The 17,240-nt window shown below is 41.9% G+C and overlaps 1 protein-coding gene across 2 annotated transcripts in view; it reads left to right on the forward strand.

Moving 5' to 3' along the window:
• Positions 1–585: 585 nt before the first annotated feature.
• The window catches only part of AMPH (amphiphysin), a 212,848-nt gene continuing 196,193 nt past the window's right edge, over positions 586–17,240 (forward strand). Inside the window, exon 1 of one of the 2 annotated variants that reach the window (XM_059885736.1) lies at positions 586–953. In XM_059885736.1, the coding sequence (XP_059741719.1) occupies positions 885–953 (69 nt within the window). In that variant the 5' untranslated portion in view covers positions 586–884. 2 annotated transcript variants of the gene reach the window in all.

A 17,240-nucleotide genomic window follows, 5' to 3' on the forward strand; every position in this document is an offset into this window, starting at 1 on the left:
TGAGGGGACTACCCCAGGAGTGGACATCTAGGGGGGCAGTTGATGGGTGCTGCCAACCTAACTGTTTACTCTAGAGGTGCAGTGAGATGCTCTCTGGAACTCACAGAATTCCTAGTGCCTGATTCTCTTCTGGCTTGTTTGCGAGCCCGCGTGCCTTACTCTCCTCACACTCGTAGAAAGAAATGAATAGGAATAGTTGGACCTTCCTGCAGAGACTTCAAGAGCTCGGGGTACATCTAGGATAAGTTTATCCCTATTAAGCTTACTCTTGCTAAGTGTACTAAGGATGGTGAATTCCTGTTAAGGTTGCCAGAGGCGAGAGTGTGTTCCTGAACACACAGATAATCCAGGGGTGCGCCTTCTGCCCTGGGTGGTCCAGTTGGTCCTTCTGGGAGACCAGCCCAATCCCCTCCATCCCAGAGTTGCTCCAGTTCCACATTCCTGGGGTTCTCCTATCTCCAACCCTTTTTTCCTTCTTTCTTTCTTTCTTTTTTTTTTTGCTGGAGAGAATTGGGGCCCCCCTCATCCTCCCCTACCACGAACTCCTCCTTAAAAGAACCCGGGAGCTGCTGAGGGCCTTGGGGTCGCTGCAGGCTTCCTTTCCTTTCTGCACCAGACCTCCTCTTCCATCACTGTGGGCACTCTCTGGGCTTTTTGACTCTCTTTCGCTCGCCACCCCGCCCCGGGTCACAGCCAGGGCCAGCGCGTCCCGCCTCCGCTCTGTCGCTTTAAGCGGGTCCCCGCCGGCGCGCCCCTCCCTCACCCCTCCTGGCGCTCGGCGGCTCTTCGCCGCCTCTCCCGCTCCTCCTGCTCCTCCTCCTCATCGTCTCCCGCTCCTCCTCGCCGCCCGCTCCGCTCCTCGCAGCCTCCGCGCACCCGCAGCCATGGCCGACATCAAGACGGGCATCTTCGCCAAGAACGTCCAGAAGCGACTCAACCGCGCGCAAGAAAAGGTCAGAAGCGCGCGGCGGGCCGGGTTGGCGGGGACGCGGGCAGGCAGGGCCGCGTTGGCCGGGGGAGCGCAGGAGGCCGTGCCGGGGCCGGGGTCGCGGGGACGCCCTGCCCTCCGCCGCAGCCACTGCAGCAAGGCGGCACCCGGCAGTCGCGGGCGCGCAGACCCGGTCCCCGAAGGCGCGGTGTGGGCCCGGGTCTCCCGGCTCCCTCTCCCCCTGCGCGGCTGGGCGGGCGCCGGGCAAGAGCTGAGGCAGGTGCGGCGGGTCGCCCGCGGCTCCCGGAGCGGAGCGCATCTCCCTCCCGGCGCCAGCTCCCCGCGCTCCCGCAGGCGGCTTTCGGGTCCCGGCGGGAGCTTGCGGCGCTGTCGTTCCTCCGGCGGGATTTCTGGCTACTTGGGTGCAGCAGGCACGAGCGATTTCGCACAGAAGCTACACCTCTCAAATCTGTTTGGATCAAGAGGGCTGACCGCTCAAACCCAACCGCTTTAATACAGTGCAGTGAAGTGAACCCTGAAGTTCAAAACCGAGATCTAGATACATAACTTCTTTCTCTTTCTTTGCTTTTTATTTCTTTTTCTGAGGGGTCTCTGTTACACGTGTATCCCTTTTAACGCCAGTGCCCTTCTCTGGAAGGTCAACGATAAATATGACCTGAACCTAACAATTCTCTGCACATTTATGCATAGAGGAGGGCGTTTTACTGCATTAAAAAAAAAAAGCCCATGTTGCAAAAAAAAAAAAAAAAAAGAAGTCCAGTTGGGTTCCCTGATGTGTTTCACAAGCCCCTCAAGATTGGTCACAGTCAATTATTTTTCTCTCCGAGAGATGGGTACAAATGAATGGCAGGTCCACGTCAAGCCCAGCCAGCGCCCAACAGTTGGGGAGATACTGTTCCCTTGCACTGGGCTTGCCTGGCTTGCCTTGCCTACTGCTTGTCATCAAGACCTTGCCAGCACTGAGGTCTTCATTTGTGTCCCTTGCAGAGGACATTCATATTGTATGTTAAGCACTGTGCTTGAAATTGACACCAACTAATAAGCCCCGTCGTTTGTGTCCGTTGAACTGTGTTCTCTTTCACGTGGAAGTATTTTCTGTCCCTGGGATTCTGGGTGTTTAGCGGTTTCCTGTTTTACTGGAAGTCAGATTTGCCGCGTTGCTCACTGTGGCAGTGAATTTCCCTCTGCAGACCCTGACTTAGACTGCCCTCCAATTCCCACTCTAGGCCAGGAACTGAGCGGAAGGAGGGCACTGATCCCTTTGCCTCTCTGTGTTCCCAGAGGCTTGGTGGCTGCCTTCAGTCCCTCCCTTCACACATCTAGGCTCTCAATGCAGTAAGAGGATTGTATTTCTTTTAATATCTACCCAAGCTTATCCTGAACCAACAGTGATCCTCCTGCCACTCCTTTAGCTGCTGAATTAGCAAGGCTTCCTGCCTGCTTCCAGTCCCTGGCTACTTGTCCAGAATGTAGCCAGAATCTGCCGGGAACCTGGTTAGGTTTTGTCATCATTTTTCCATACTTCATTTTATCCACTAGTAGATATTCCACCCCACCCTCTCCCTCCTTCCAAGTAATTACTTGAATTTTGGGTCTGAAGCTTTTCATTGAATCTACTTTCCATCTGTGAAGGAATTTAGTGATACAGTCTGCCTTTTGACATATTAAATTATTTCTTAATCTAGGTCACCAGCTGTTAATATGCCAGAAATAACTGAAAAGAAAATGTAATCTGACTTAGCATGCAAGCCCTTATGAATTGTTGAAAACTCACTGTTGCATTACTAAGGTCAAGTGTGTGTTATGATTGCAGTTGTGGCTGGTAGTTGATCACAGTGGTCTAGGGAAGCTTTGAGCAGGGCTTCAAGCGTCCTGCTGGGGAAAGCTGCTGATGAAAAGTGCCTGTTGTACCTAGTTTAGAAGATTAAGACACCAAGAAGCTGAGAGAGTGGGTTCTGGCCCTGGGTAAGTTCTGCCCCTCCTATTGAGCCTGTTCAGTGTATGGGAAAAAGAGCATGTAGAAATCCAGGTAAGGCAGTCCAGCCAAGCCCAAACAGTAGCCCCTGGACAATGGAAAACGAAGTGTGCTGCTGTTGATGGGTTCAGTAGACATCTCCTCCAGTGGTGCCTTCTTTTTGCATCTTCAGTCTCCTGCTCTTCTCCAGATGCTCTGTTGTAGTAACTATGTGCCACGTATGTTCTTGAGACGCTTTGTTCCTGGTTTTTACCATAAATTTTCTCAAAAGAGAGTCTACTCTCTCACTTTCTCATCATTTTTGATCCACCTAACAGCTTGCATGCATTTTTCCTCCAAATGCATGACAAACTACTCTTTCAGGTAACTTATGGCTTTCTATGAATTTAATATAGATTTTTAAATTGAAAGCCTGTAAAGTTTCTTTGGAGGAAAAAAAAAAGTGAAATACACATATAAGGGGGAAAAAAAAACCCACCAACAAATTAGAACACTCATAAATTCTACCACCCAGAGACTCACAATCATTTGATGTGTGACCCAGTAGATATTTTCCTCTTGTATATGTATGTATTTATACAACTAAAACAGATCCATCCTATATGATTTTGTAATCTGTTTATTTCATTTAATAATCATGAACATTCTTCAATAGATGTACATATTTTCCATCATGATTTTAAGTGACTGAACAGTATTGGAATGTATGCATTTTAGTGACTCCCCTATTTTTGGACATTCAATTTCCATTGTTTCTGAACATAAATGTGAGTAAGTGAGAAAACTTATAGGGGAAATGTTGGTACACATTCAAGTATCTCCTTAAATAAATTCCTAGAAGAATTATTCTGTTAAAGTTATGCTTATTTTTTATCATAGTTAGATTGCCTTTCAGAAAGGTTGAATCAATTTACATTCTCACCAGCAATCTGTGAGACTTTGTGAATAGCAGATACTAAAATTTAAAACATTCTTCAGATACATAATTGGAAAAAACTCTTGCTATTCTTTTTCTTGGTTTTATTTTTTAAAGGTCTAACATTTTTTGCATTGGTTTTTTTAATCTGTGAATTTTGTCTGTATAGTTTTGCCCATTTTGTATAGTATCTCCATCTTGTTATTTGTAAGGGCAGAAACTTTATCAATTCTTCCTTTTCTATTTATTTTTTAACTTTTGAGCATTTTTTTTCTGCTGTGGAGCATATTTATGTTTGTATTATGTTTATTTATTTATTTTGTATTTGCTTAAATCTATCAATTGATTTTGTGTGGTTTCCTCTTTTGGATGTTGAATTACTTAGGATCCTGCCACTTGTAAATGTGAGAAAACTCAGTTCAAACTGGCTTAAGGAAAAAAAAGAATTTAATTACTAAAAATAAAAATATGGTTCTTGCACATATAAATTTCATTTCAGTTCAGTTCAGTCACTCAGTCGTGTCCGACTCTTTGCGACCCCATGAATTGCAGCATGCCAGGCCTCCTTGTCCATCACCAACTCCAGGAGTTCACTCAGACTCACGTCCATCGAGTCAGTGATGCCATCCAGCCATCTCATCCTCTGTCGTTCCCTTTTCCTCCTGCCCCCAATCCCTCCCAGCATCAGAGTCTTTTCCAATGAGACAACTCTTCGCATGAGGTGGCCAAAGTACTGGAGTTTCAGCTTTAGCATCATTCCTTCCAAAGAAATCCCAGGGCTGATCTCCTTCAGAATGGACTGGTTGGATCTCCTTGCAGTCCAAGGGACTCTCAAGAGTCTTCTCCAACACCATAGTTCAAAAGCATCAATTCTTCGGCCCTCAGCTTTCTTCACAGTCCAACTCTCACATCCATACCTGACCACAGGAAAAACCATAGCCTTGACTAGACGGACCTTTGTTGGCAAAGTAATGTCTCTGCTTTTGAATATGCTATGTAGGTTGGTCATAACTTTTCTTCCAAGGAGTAAGCGTCTTTTAATTTCATGGCTGCAGTCACCATCCACAGTGATTTAATGAGTACAAATACAATATGTACTTTTATTAAACTATGAACATAAATATATTCTTATATATGTATATTTAAAAATATATGTACATGTTTCTGTTATATATGTTAACTCATTTAATTCTGTGCAGTTAGGTACTATTATTATCCCTGTTTTATAGATGAGGAAGAGATTAAGTTACATGCCCAAGGTCACACAGTGTGCAGTAAAGCTGAAGTTTGAACCCAAGCAGTCCATTGCTTCTTGATTACATGGTACTGCCTCTTATAATTAGGAAAGGGGCAGGGGTGGACACATATCAGGCCTGCATGGAAGCAGGGATTCAACCACAAACATCAGGGCTCAGGTGTTTTCTCCCTACCTCTCATCTCTACAGCCATCTTGTCAGTCCCATTCTTGGGCAGGTTCTTCTCTTTTGGTGGCAAGATGGCGGCCAGCAGCTCTAGGCAAGAGCATGTCACTATTTATGGATAACTCAGGATAGCCCTAACCAGCCCAAATTGGGGCTTGTTTCTCACCCTGGAAGAAAGAAATCTCTGGCCAAGGGCCAGGGCCATGAGTTGGATTGGGCCTTAGTCACAGGCTTCTATGGAAGCTGGGATGAAGAAATGTCCCTTAGACCATATGCGGTGCTCGTGGAGGAGGGAGAATCAGAGGACAGAAAAGGGAATGGGTGCTGGGCTGGCAAAATAGAAGGTGTCCACTGAAGTGTAATTAAAAAGCTTCCCTGACCCATGTTTGTGTAAATAATCACATAGTTAGTAATTTGTAATTTAATATTCATTTAAAAATTTCCTATCAAATTAATACATCCACAGTTTAAAAAATAAAATATTAGTAAATGGCTTATTATGAAAAATATCAGTCCCCGTCTCTTCTCTCTTCTACCACCAATCTTGTTTCCCCAGAGGCAGCTCTTATTAATCACAGTGCCTCTCAAATTATGCTTAAAACTACTTCTGAATCTATCCTTTCATATTTGGTGAAATAGGTAAAGATTTAGCTCTCATACATTCTTCTCTCTACTTCCATATCCCCTAATAATATAGCAAAAATAGTTGATTGCTGAAGATTATATTTTTCCAATGGTAAAGTATGGAAAAGAATAGATATGTGTACATGTATAACTGAATCACTTGATCGTACAGCTGAAACTAACACAACATTCTTTTTTTTTTTTCAGTTTCTTTTTTTGTTGTTGTTTTTTTTTAATTTTTTTTTATTTTTAAACTTTACAACATTCTTAATCAACAGTACTCCAATGTAAAATGAAAAAGCTTTAAAAAGCCTACTTGATAAGATCAAAAGAAAGTATAGTGTTTGTTGACTATAATACACACATCTTAACTATTCAGCCTTCATGGATTTTTGTGTATATGGATCTCTGTATAGCTATCAGGCAAAACATTTCTATCATACCAGATAACTCTCAACTTTGTCTTTTTTTTATGTTCATACATTTTAAATTCCTTTACCATCGTTTTCCTTATGAACACCTTTTATTGTACATATTGGTTATTTTGATATCTTCTTTTGCAAAGTGTCTGTTCAAGTCTGTGTTTTATTTGGGTTGCTTGTTGTTTCCTTATTGACTTGTAGAAGTTCTTTATATATTTAGTATATGAGTCCTTTCTCAGATAGACATTCTGTGAATGTATTCTCCCAGGAAGTGGCTTGTGTTTTTACTTTCTTAATGGTGACCTTTGATGAAAGGAAGTTTAAAATTTTTATGAAGCCTTATCAGAAGATTAGGTTTTTCATGTAGTTTTTTGTTTTCCTAGAGTTAATCATAGCCTTATTTCTGTTTGCTTATTTCTCTATGAGCTATATAGAATTGTTTGTTCTTGCTTCATCAGATCTGTTAAATGCCTACCAATATCGTATCAAAGGTCCGTATAGTCAAAGCTATGGTTTTCCAGTAATCACGTATGGATGTGAGAGTTGGACCATAAAGAAGCCTGAGCGCCGAAAAATTGATGCTTTTGAACTGTGATGTTGGAGAAGACTCTTGAGAGTACCTTGGACAGTAAGGAGATCAAACCAGTCAATCCTAAAGAAAGTCAATCCTGAATATTCACTGGAAGGACTGATGCTGAAACTGAAGTTCCAATACTTTGGCCACCTGATGGGAAAGAGCCAACTCATTGGAAAAGACCCTGATGCTGGGAAAGATTGAAGGGAGGAGGAGAAGGGGACAACAGAGGATAAGATGGTTGGATGGCATCACTGACCCAATGGACATGAGTTTGAGCAAGCTCCGGGAGATGGTGAAGGACAGGGAAGCCTGTGGTGCTGCAGTCCATGGGGTTGCAAAGAGTCAGACATGACTGAGTGACTGAACAACAACAACAATTATTATCAAGGGTTCAATAAAATCATATAATGCAATTATGTTCTCCTACTGGAGGACCCCCTCCCCCAAATTCCCTCAATTTGTCGTCTCTGCCCTTTTACTGTAAGCTGGGCTGATTTTTTTCTAAGCCTGCTATGCAGCTGTCATCCTGGGTCTTTCCTCGCCAATGCTGGGGTTGAGGAAGGGACTTGAAGGCCCATTTATTCTATAATCCCAGGCTTTCAAACTGTTCCCCATTGTCAGTGTTGTGCTTTATCCTCACTTTTTGCAGTTCTTGGTGGATCCAGGTTCTAAGCTGGAATGTGTTTGTGACTAGTGAGAATTGGCTGCTTTTTCATGGGTTGCTTAAACAGGCACTTCTAGAAAGTAGTTGTCTCTATTCAGCTGAGTTGTTTCCATTCTTCTGTCTACTTTTTTGCTTCTGTAAAATTTATTGAGCTCTCTCATCCACTAGTAATGCCTCTCCTCTTTTTATCCATGTATGTTCATACCTTTTTTTATTCCTTTGTTGTCATTTTTTTTGCAAGGGTCTTGGGAGGAAACAGATGTAAATAATACAGTCAGTCGGCCTGTTTTTTCAGAGGCCTTTTTTACTTAAGTATTTAATCCCTCTGGGATTTTTTTGTCCATCTTTATTCATTTGTGAAATCCAGTGACATTTATTTGGTCTTAACCCTCCTTGACCTCTATGCAATATTTAAGTCAGTGGTGCAGTTCAAACAATGGCACCCCACTCCAGTACTCTTGCCTGGAAAATCCACGGACGGAGGAGCCTCATAGGCTGTAGTCCATGGGGTCGCTAAGAGTCGGACGCGACTGAGCGACTTCACTTTCACTTTTTACTTTCATGCATCGGAGAAGGAAATGGCAGCCCGCTCCACTGTTCTTGCCTGGAGAATCCCAGGAACAGGGAAGCCTGGTGGGCTGCCATCTATGGGGTCGCACAGAGTTGGACATGACTGAAGCGACTTAGCAGCAGCAGCAGCAGTTCAAACATTTTGTAAGATTAAAACTGTGGCTTCCCAGATGGCACTAGTGGTAAAGAACCTGCCTGCTAATTCAGGAAATGAGATGTGGGTTCAGTCCCTGGATCGGGAAGATCCCCTGGAGGAGGAAATGGCAACCCACTCCAGTGTTTTTGCCTGGAGGATCCCCATGGACCGAGGACCTTGGCAGGCAACAGACAGTCCGTAGGGTTCAAAAAAGTCTGACCTGACTGAAGTGACTGAGCATGCATTCAAACATATTTTTTAATGTGACTGTAGTGAGGAGGGAGGCTTTTGGCATGTTATAATACTAGCCTCTTTCAGTATTAGATTTTAGTATTAATAAGAGTGAAAGTAAAGTGAAAGTTGCTCAGTCCATGGAATTAGAGTCCATGGAATTATCCAGGCCAGAATACTGGAGTGGGTAGCCCGTCCCTTCTCCAGGGGATCTTCCCAACCCAATGAGCGAACCCAGGTCTCCCGCATTGCAGGCAGATTCTTTACCAGCTGAGCCACAGAGGCTTCCCTCCAGTGTTCCCAAGAATACTGGAGTGGGTCAGATCAGATCAGATCAGATCAGGTCAGTCGCTCAGTCGTGTCCGACTCTTTGCGACCCCATGAATTGCAGCACGCCAGGCCTCCCTGTCCATCACCAACTCCCGGAGTTCACTCAGACTCACGTCCATCGAGTCAGTGATGCCATCCAGCCATCTCATCCTCTGTCGTCCCCTTCTCCTCCTGCCCCCAATCTCTCCCAGCATCAGAGTCTTTTCCAATGGGTCAACTCTTCACATGAAACTCCAAAGTACTGGAGTTTCAGCTAGAGCATCATTCCCTCCAAAGAAATCCCAGGGCTGATCTCCTTCAGAATGGACTGGTTGGATCTCCTTGCAGTCCAAGGGACTCTCAAGAGTCTTTTCCAACACCACAGTTCAAAAGCATCAATTCTTCGGTGCTCAGCCTTCTTCACAGTCCAACTCTCACATCCATACATGACCACAGGAAAAACCATAGCCTTGACTAGACGAACCTTTGTTGGCAAAGTAATGTCTCTGCTTTTGAATATGCTATCTAGGTTGGTCATAACTTTCCTTCCAAGGAGTAAGCGTCTTTTAATTTCATGGCTGCAGTCACCATCTGCAGTGATTTTGGAGCCCAGAAAAATAAAGTCTGACGCTGTTTCCCCATCTATTTCCCATGAAGTGGTGGGACCGGATGCCATGATCTTCGTTTTCTGAATGTTGAGCTTTAAGCCAACTTTTTCACTCTCCTCTTTCACTTTCATCAACAGGCTTTTGAGTTCCTCTTCACTTTCTGCCGTAAGGGTGGTGTCATCTGCATATCTGAGGTTATTAATATTTCTCCCGGAAATCTTGATTCCAGCTTGTGTTTCTTCCAGTCCAGCGTTTCTCATGATGTACTCTGCATAGAAGTTAAATAAACAGGGTGACAATATACAGCCTTGACGAACTCCTTTTCCTATTTGGAACCAGTCTGTTGTTCCATGTCCAGTTCTAACTGTTGCTTCCTGACCTGCATACAAATTTCTTAAGAGGCAGGTCAGGTGGTCTGGTATTCCCATCTCTTTCAGAATTTTCCACAGTTTATTGTGATCCACACAGTCAAAGGCTTTGGCATAGTCAATAAAGCAGGAATAGATGCTTTTCTGGAACTCTCTTGCTTTTTCCATGATCCAGCAGATGTTGGCAATTTGATCTCTGGTTCCTCTGCCTTTTCTAAAACCAGCTTGAACATCAGGAATTTCATGGTTCACATATTGCTGAAGCCTGGCTTGGAGAATTTTGAGTATTACTTTACTAGCGTGTGAGATGAGTGCAATTGTGCAGTAGTTTGAGCATTCTTTGGCATTGCCTTTCTTTGGGATTGGAATGAAAACTGACCTTTTCCAGTCCTGTGGCCACTGCTGAGTTTTCCAAATTTGCTGGCATATTGAGTGCAACACTTTCACAGCATCATCTTTCAGGATTTGGAACAGCTCAACTGGAATTCCATCACCTCCACTAGCTTTGTTCCTAGTGATGCTTTCTAAGGCCCACTTGACTTCACATTCCAGGATGTCTGGCTCTAGGTCAGTGATCACACCATCGTGATTATCTGGGTCATGAAGATCTTTTTTGTACAGTTCTTCTGTCTGGAGTGGGTAGCCTATCCCTTCTCCAGTGGATCTTCCTGACCCAGAAATGGAACAAGGGTTACTTGCATCGCAGGTGACCAACTGAGCTATGAGGGAAGCCCAGTAAGAGAGTTACATTATATAAACTCTAAGGACATGTACTGTTCCATAGTCTTTGTGCTAGTTTATCTGCCGAGAGTGATTGTTATATAATAGTCTTAGGTGCAGTTTTTTTCATGCATTGTATCTTCCCAAGTAAATTGTAGATGCTTGAGGGGAAGGGCCAAATGTGTTGTGAATTGTATGTATGCAGCGATGATGTATTATTTGACATTGTGTTTTCTTGCTAATTTACTTTCCACCTCTGCAAACACATTGCCTGAAAGCATCCACCTACATTATTCTTTCTTTGACTTTTGTGGAATTATGATAAAGTTTTCACTGTATATCACTGCCATTTGAACTGTCATTTTGTGAAGATAGTATATAAAATAAAATTAAGAGTTCCAAAGATCGATGGAACTCCATAAATATTAGGTTTTGTTGTTGTTCAGTCGTTAAGTAATGTCTGATTCTTTGCCACCCATGGATTGTAGCACACCAGGCTCCCTTATTCCTCACTTTCTCCTGAAGTTTGCTCAGATTCATGTTGATTGAGTTGGTGATACTGTCTACCCATCGCGTTCTCTGATGCCCTGTTCTCCTTTAATCTTTCCAAACATCAGGGTCTTTTCCAATGAGTTGGATCTTCACATCAGGTGGCTAAAGTATTGGAGCTTCAGCATCAGTCCTTCCAATGAATATTCAGAGTTGCTTTCCTCTACATTGAACTGTGCTAAATTCTTAGTTTTATAGGTCAAACAGATATTGGTAGAATCCTGTGGTTCAGCCCAATGTTGATTGTATGATATGGCAAGAAAGCAATGTAGTCTCCTTGCATGCCAAATTATGTGACTTTGTGGGTTTTTTTTTTTTTTTTTAATGTTGCTTTCCGGATGCCCACATTTAGGTTTGTTCTCAAAAGGAGACCTATAAATGGTGCTTGCGTGTGCCTGTACTGGTGAGCACGTGTCTGTGTTTATTTTATTTATGCAGATTGAATGGGAGAAGAAATACCTTGCTCTGATAAGGAGAATTTACCTGGGACCAGAGCCTTGTCTGTGGAAGAGTAGCTTATATGACCATGTTTACATTTGAGGACTCTTTAGAGACTGAGTCTCCATGGCATTTACAGGGTTTCCCCTTTTAAGATCGTCTGAAGACTTTGTTGCCCAGTTCTACATTGTACGACATATACCTTTGCTTCTACTAAGATAATTTTCTCTGGCTATATTATAAACTGACAGAATGGCAAAACCAATACAATATTGTAAAGTAATTAGCCTCCAAATAAAATAAATAAATTTATATTTTATAATATCATATATGAAATGAGTCGCCAGTCCAGGTTCGATGCACGAAACTGGATGCTTGGGGCTGGTGCACTGGGACGACCCAGAGGGATGGTATGGGGAGGGAGGAGGGAGGAGGGTTCAGGATGGGGAACATGTGTATGCCTGTGGTAGATTCATTTCGATATATGGCAGATCCAATACAATATTGTAAAGTTTAAAAATAAAATAAAATTTAAAAAAATAAATAAAAAAATAAAATAAAAGTCTGTAAAAAGAAATAATAATTTTGAGGGCATTCTTGAGAGTAAGGTTTCCTTCTTCACTTTTTTTTTTACACATAAGCATGCTTATATGCATCATCTTTCTTTCCCCAGGAACGAATACGATAGGAATCAGAACTGTAGGGACTGATATTTTAACTTTATACAAAGTTATTATTATCCTTTGCAACATAGCATATTGTGTGTGTTTTCCATAAATCGTACTTTAAAAGTCAGCTTGTTTATGAACCAATACAACTTAAAATATCTGAAATAGTTGTATAAATAATATGGTCCACTTTACTTGGAATATAAAATTAGGTCCCATTTTAAAAAATACTCAAATGATTTTTTAAAAATACATAAGTTAAATGTTCCAGTGTATCATGAAGATACACCTACTCCTCCCTGGGTTGTCTGTCTTATAAGTTCGGAAATCCTATGGGGAGTTTCCCTTCCCTAAAGAAGTCTGATTTTTACTATGGCCATATGGTAATGGAGTCAGCTTTCAGATGGCAGTCCTGTCCCCCGGGATCAGGAACCCAGTGGCATTCCCCTTCACTACCCCGATGGCTCTCACAGAGAGGGCAGGGCCAGGAAGCCCTTTTCTGCAGGGTTATACTCAACTAGACCACTCTGTGTCACAGCAGCCCTAAACTCCCAATGTGTGAGCTCTTTATCAGTGGGTTTATCATTGCCAAATATACTTGCATATGTACCCACAGATTCTCACTCCAAGATTTCCCATCATGCCATGGTTCCTAAGTTAGGAAACGACATCAGCAAACACTAGTCATCCAATTCATTCATGCCAGTCCGCATTCTTCTGTTTTTGATAACATGCTCATAGGGACATACCAAATTGATTTTAAGCCTGCAGTTTGAGAATACTACCCTAGCGGAGCCTCAGCGTCCTTTCCTGTAAACTACTTTTGGGTCACGAGTCCATTCAAAGATGTATGTGTGTGTCTGTGTGTGTGTGTGTGAGAGAGAGAGAGAGAGAGAGAAAGAGATTGTTTTAAAAAATATTGTGAAGTACTTTGTGAGCGAATGAGTTGAGAAGGCAAAGAGTATTTTTAAAAAGGATATGTTCTGACTTTTTAAGTCTAGAAATTTCCACTTGACTCTTCAAATATACTTTTTTTCCATTTTTATAGCCCTTTAAATTAGGGGCCATCTGAATAGAATACCTGAAGAAATATGTAAGCCTGTGGGCTTTAGTGATTCAGTGATGGGATAAGGGATAAAAAGATTTCTTGTGTTACAGATAGAATTTTCCAGATAAATGGCTAATGTTTATATAATGGAACTGCCGTCATCACAGAGTTTGAGGAATTCACCTATGAAAGTGTATATAGTAAGACTACACACAGCATTGTGTAAAATTAACACAAAAGTAATCACGATTTCCTGGGAACACATCCACAGGTCAACTTTGCATATAGTAATGCTGAAACTTCATTCTTATTGATTCAAAATCTAAATTTAAGTGTAGTATGTTATATTTCCTGAATATATACTGAGTGAATCTTTAGAGGAATAATGTTGGGTAAAGCCACGAATAAGATCTTAGTTTTAAAATATTTGCTATGCATAGTATATTAATTTTGATTACTCTGAAATTATTTAGAACAGATGTACAAAAATAAAAAAGCCACAATTTTGGTCTTTTTCATCTTATTCTCATATAGTTATTTATTCGACAGTTTAGTTCAGAAGTGGGAAGAACCTGAAAAAATGTATATACATATATATATATACATATGGGGTGTTCCAGGTGGTGCTAGTGGTGGTAAGGAACCCACCTGCCAATGCAGGAGACATAAGATATGCAGATTCCATCCCTGGGTAGGGAAGATCTGCTGGAGAAGGGTATAACAACCCACTCCAGTATTCTTGCCTGGAGAATCCCATGGAAAGAGGAGCCCGGCAAGCTATAGTCCATAGGATACCAAAGAATTGGACAGGACTGAAGTGACTTGACATGCACCCACACACACACACATATATATATGTGTGTGTGTGTATGTATACATTTTTTTCTATCTTAAAGTGCCTATAATGACTTAATAAAATATACATGGATCTGTGAATAAATGTACTCTTCTTATGGCACCTAACACTTGTTGAGTAAAAGCATACTAGATGTACATATTCTGATAGTTATTTATTCTATTGTAAAGTCAACCTGGTAAAATTTGGTTATTCATTTAGAGTCATTTATTAAGAATCTAATGCCCAAAAGGCACTTGCTAGTAATATAGCATTATAATATAGCATTCAACAAAGACATCTTGGTTGAAGACCAAGCAGGAGCTGGTAGAGAGATAAACCTTTGAACTTAAAAGTAACTACATAGTAATTAATGAAAAATAATAATTAAAAATTCTATGAAAAGAGAAAGAAATTTTAAAAAATGTAACTAGGGAGTTGGAGTGAGAGGGTTGGACATGCTTACCTGAAGAAGGTAGATATTAAGCTAAGGTTCTAAGGACGAGTTGCAGCTATCCAGACAAGGGGAGTAAGATAATGGTGTGGGAATTATAGTAGTCAATGAGCATTCCAGACATCAGACTCTTTGTCCTTATTCACAATAGATAAGATAAAAATAAGAGCTATAGAAAATAGTGTCAGAATTGACTGTTGGCATTGGCCTTATCAGTGATCTCTTCTACCATTTGCATATTTATCAAAGTGGAGAAGTGGATCCTAATTGGGATAGTCTTTTTGTAGCTGCAGTCTCTCTTTTGTGTGATCAGATTTTTACTCTCACATGTTAAAGGGTCTTTCTGGGGCAAAGTTCCCCCTTGATAGAGAGGCAGGATGCTGGTTTCAGACATGAATTATCTGTCATACAAAGATCCCTTTGTACAATTGCAGTAGACACAAGCGCAATCTGTTTTTATGGATATGTAACTAAAGAGCCTCTTGATGATGGTGAAAGAGGAGAGTGAAAAAACTGACTTAAAACTCAACATTCAAAAAACAAAGATCATGGCATCTGGTCCCATCACTTCATGGCAAATAGAAGGGCAAAAAGTGGAAGCAGTGACAGATTTTATTTTCTCAGGCTCCAAAATCACTGCCGACTGTGACTGCAGCCATGAAATTAAAAGACTTGCTCCTTGGAAGAAGGAAAACTATGACAAAGCTAGACAGCATGTTAAAAAACAAAGATTTACTTTGCGTACAAAAGTCTGTATAGTCAAAGCTTTGGTTTTTCCAGTAGTCATGTACAGATGTGAGAGTTGGACCATGTAGAAGGCTGAGTGCTGAAGAACTGATGTTTTTGAATTGTGGTGCTGGAGAAGACCCTTGAGAGCTCCTTGGACAGCAAGGAGATAAAGCCAGTCAATCCTAAAGGAGATCAATCCTGCATATTCATTGGAAGGACTGAAGCTGAAACTCCAATATTTGGTCACCTGCTGTGAAGAGCTGACTCATTATAAAAGACCCTGATAGTGGGAAAGATGGAAGGCAAAAGAAGAGGGGATAGCAGAGGATGAGATGGTTAGATAGCATCACTGACTCAATGGACATGAATCTGAGCAAACTCCATGAGATAGCGAAGGACAGCCGAGCCTGGTGTGCTGCAGTTCATGGTTCATGGGGTTGCAAAGAGTTGGACATGACGTATTGACTGATAAACAGCAGGGTCTCTTATAGTTCAGTTCAGTCCCTCAGTCATGTCTTTGCAACCCCATGGACTGCAGCACACCAGGCTTCCCTGTCCATCACCAACTCCTGGAGCTTGCTCAAACTCATGTCCATAGAGTTGGTGATGCTATCCAACCATCTCATCTTCTGTCATCCCCTTCTCCTGCCTTTAATCTTTTCCAGCATCAGGGTCTTTTCCAGTGAGTCAGCCCTTCGCATCAGGTAGCCAAAGTATTGGAGTTTCAGCCTCAGCATCAGTTCTTCCAATGAATATTCAGGACTGATTTTCTGTCGGATTGACTGGTTTGATCTCCTTGCAGTCCAAGGAACTCAGAAGCCATCAGGAATTCAAAATAGAAATTAAAGTCCTTATAAAATTCTTAAATGCCACATGTTTGGAAAGATTAGTTTGTCTTGAAAAGGTTTGAATGGGCTTTCCTGATAGCTCAGTTGGTAAAGAATCCTGCAATGCAGGAGACCCTGGTTCAATTCCTGGGTCAGGAAGATCCCCTGCAGAAGGGATAGGTTACCCACGCTAGTATTCTTATGCTTCCCTTGTGGCTCAGTTGGTAAAGAATCTGCCTGCAATGCAGGAGACCTGGGTTCGCTCCCTGAGTTGGGAAGATCCCCTGGAGAAGGGAAAGGCTACCCACTCCAGTATTCTGGCCGGGAGAATTCCATGGTCTGTACAATCTATGGGGTCACAAAGAGTCAGATGTGACTGAGCGACATTCACTAAAAAGTTTGAATACACTTGGATTCCCAGCTTTTAATGAGAGAAAGAGAGAAGAGAAGAGAACCCACATGATTAATGCTGGAGGCCTTAATTATTTTGTAGGCACTGACCTGATTATATTGCAAGCTGTGGTCTTGAGTTTAGGAATCTGAGATAATTTACAGCTTGAGAAGAATCTTAAATTTGGAAGAGAATCTTCAGTTGCAGGCAGACTCTTCCCTTATCTAATAATGATTGCTAACAGTTGAGTAGCGTAGATAGCCGAAGCCATGTAAAGATATTCCATTTTGTGGTAGCACAGCCTAGAACAGTGTGATACCTTTCACATACTCTAGAATGCCTCAATATTTGAGACCTCCATACAAGAAATCCTGCCTTTTTAACCTGTGTGTTTCTACAGCAAAAAATGAACTTCCTACCTGCTCTTTGCTTAGTGGGTTCTTCTCTGAGTCTCCCAAGAAAACTGTGTCCAGATTTTTCTTCTCACCTCTGTAGGAAATGCATGTAAGCATGGGGATCACAGCATTATGAAACATGGTACATGAGAGGGCTCTCCTGGGAACTGATATTGGCCTGTGATTTCTCCTGTTAAGCCTAGAGAGTGAATCTAGAAATCCAGTACCCCAAGGTAGTGTTTTCTCAATAGTCAAGAATATTTGGGGGAGTGAGTGAGTTAAGAATGCAGATTCCTGGGCCTATTTTAAAACCTACCAGAATCTCATATTAAGACTCAAGAATATGCATTTTTAATAAGTTCTTCAGTTAATTCAAAGTCTTAGTGAATGCAGAGTACACTGCTTTAGAGAAAGGG

This window comes from Bos taurus, chromosome 4 (assembly GCF_002263795.3).
Source record: "Bos taurus isolate L1 Dominette 01449 registration number 42190680 breed Hereford chromosome 4, ARS-UCD2.0, whole genome shotgun sequence".
Taxonomy (NCBI): domain Eukaryota; kingdom Metazoa; phylum Chordata; class Mammalia; order Artiodactyla; family Bovidae; genus Bos; species Bos taurus.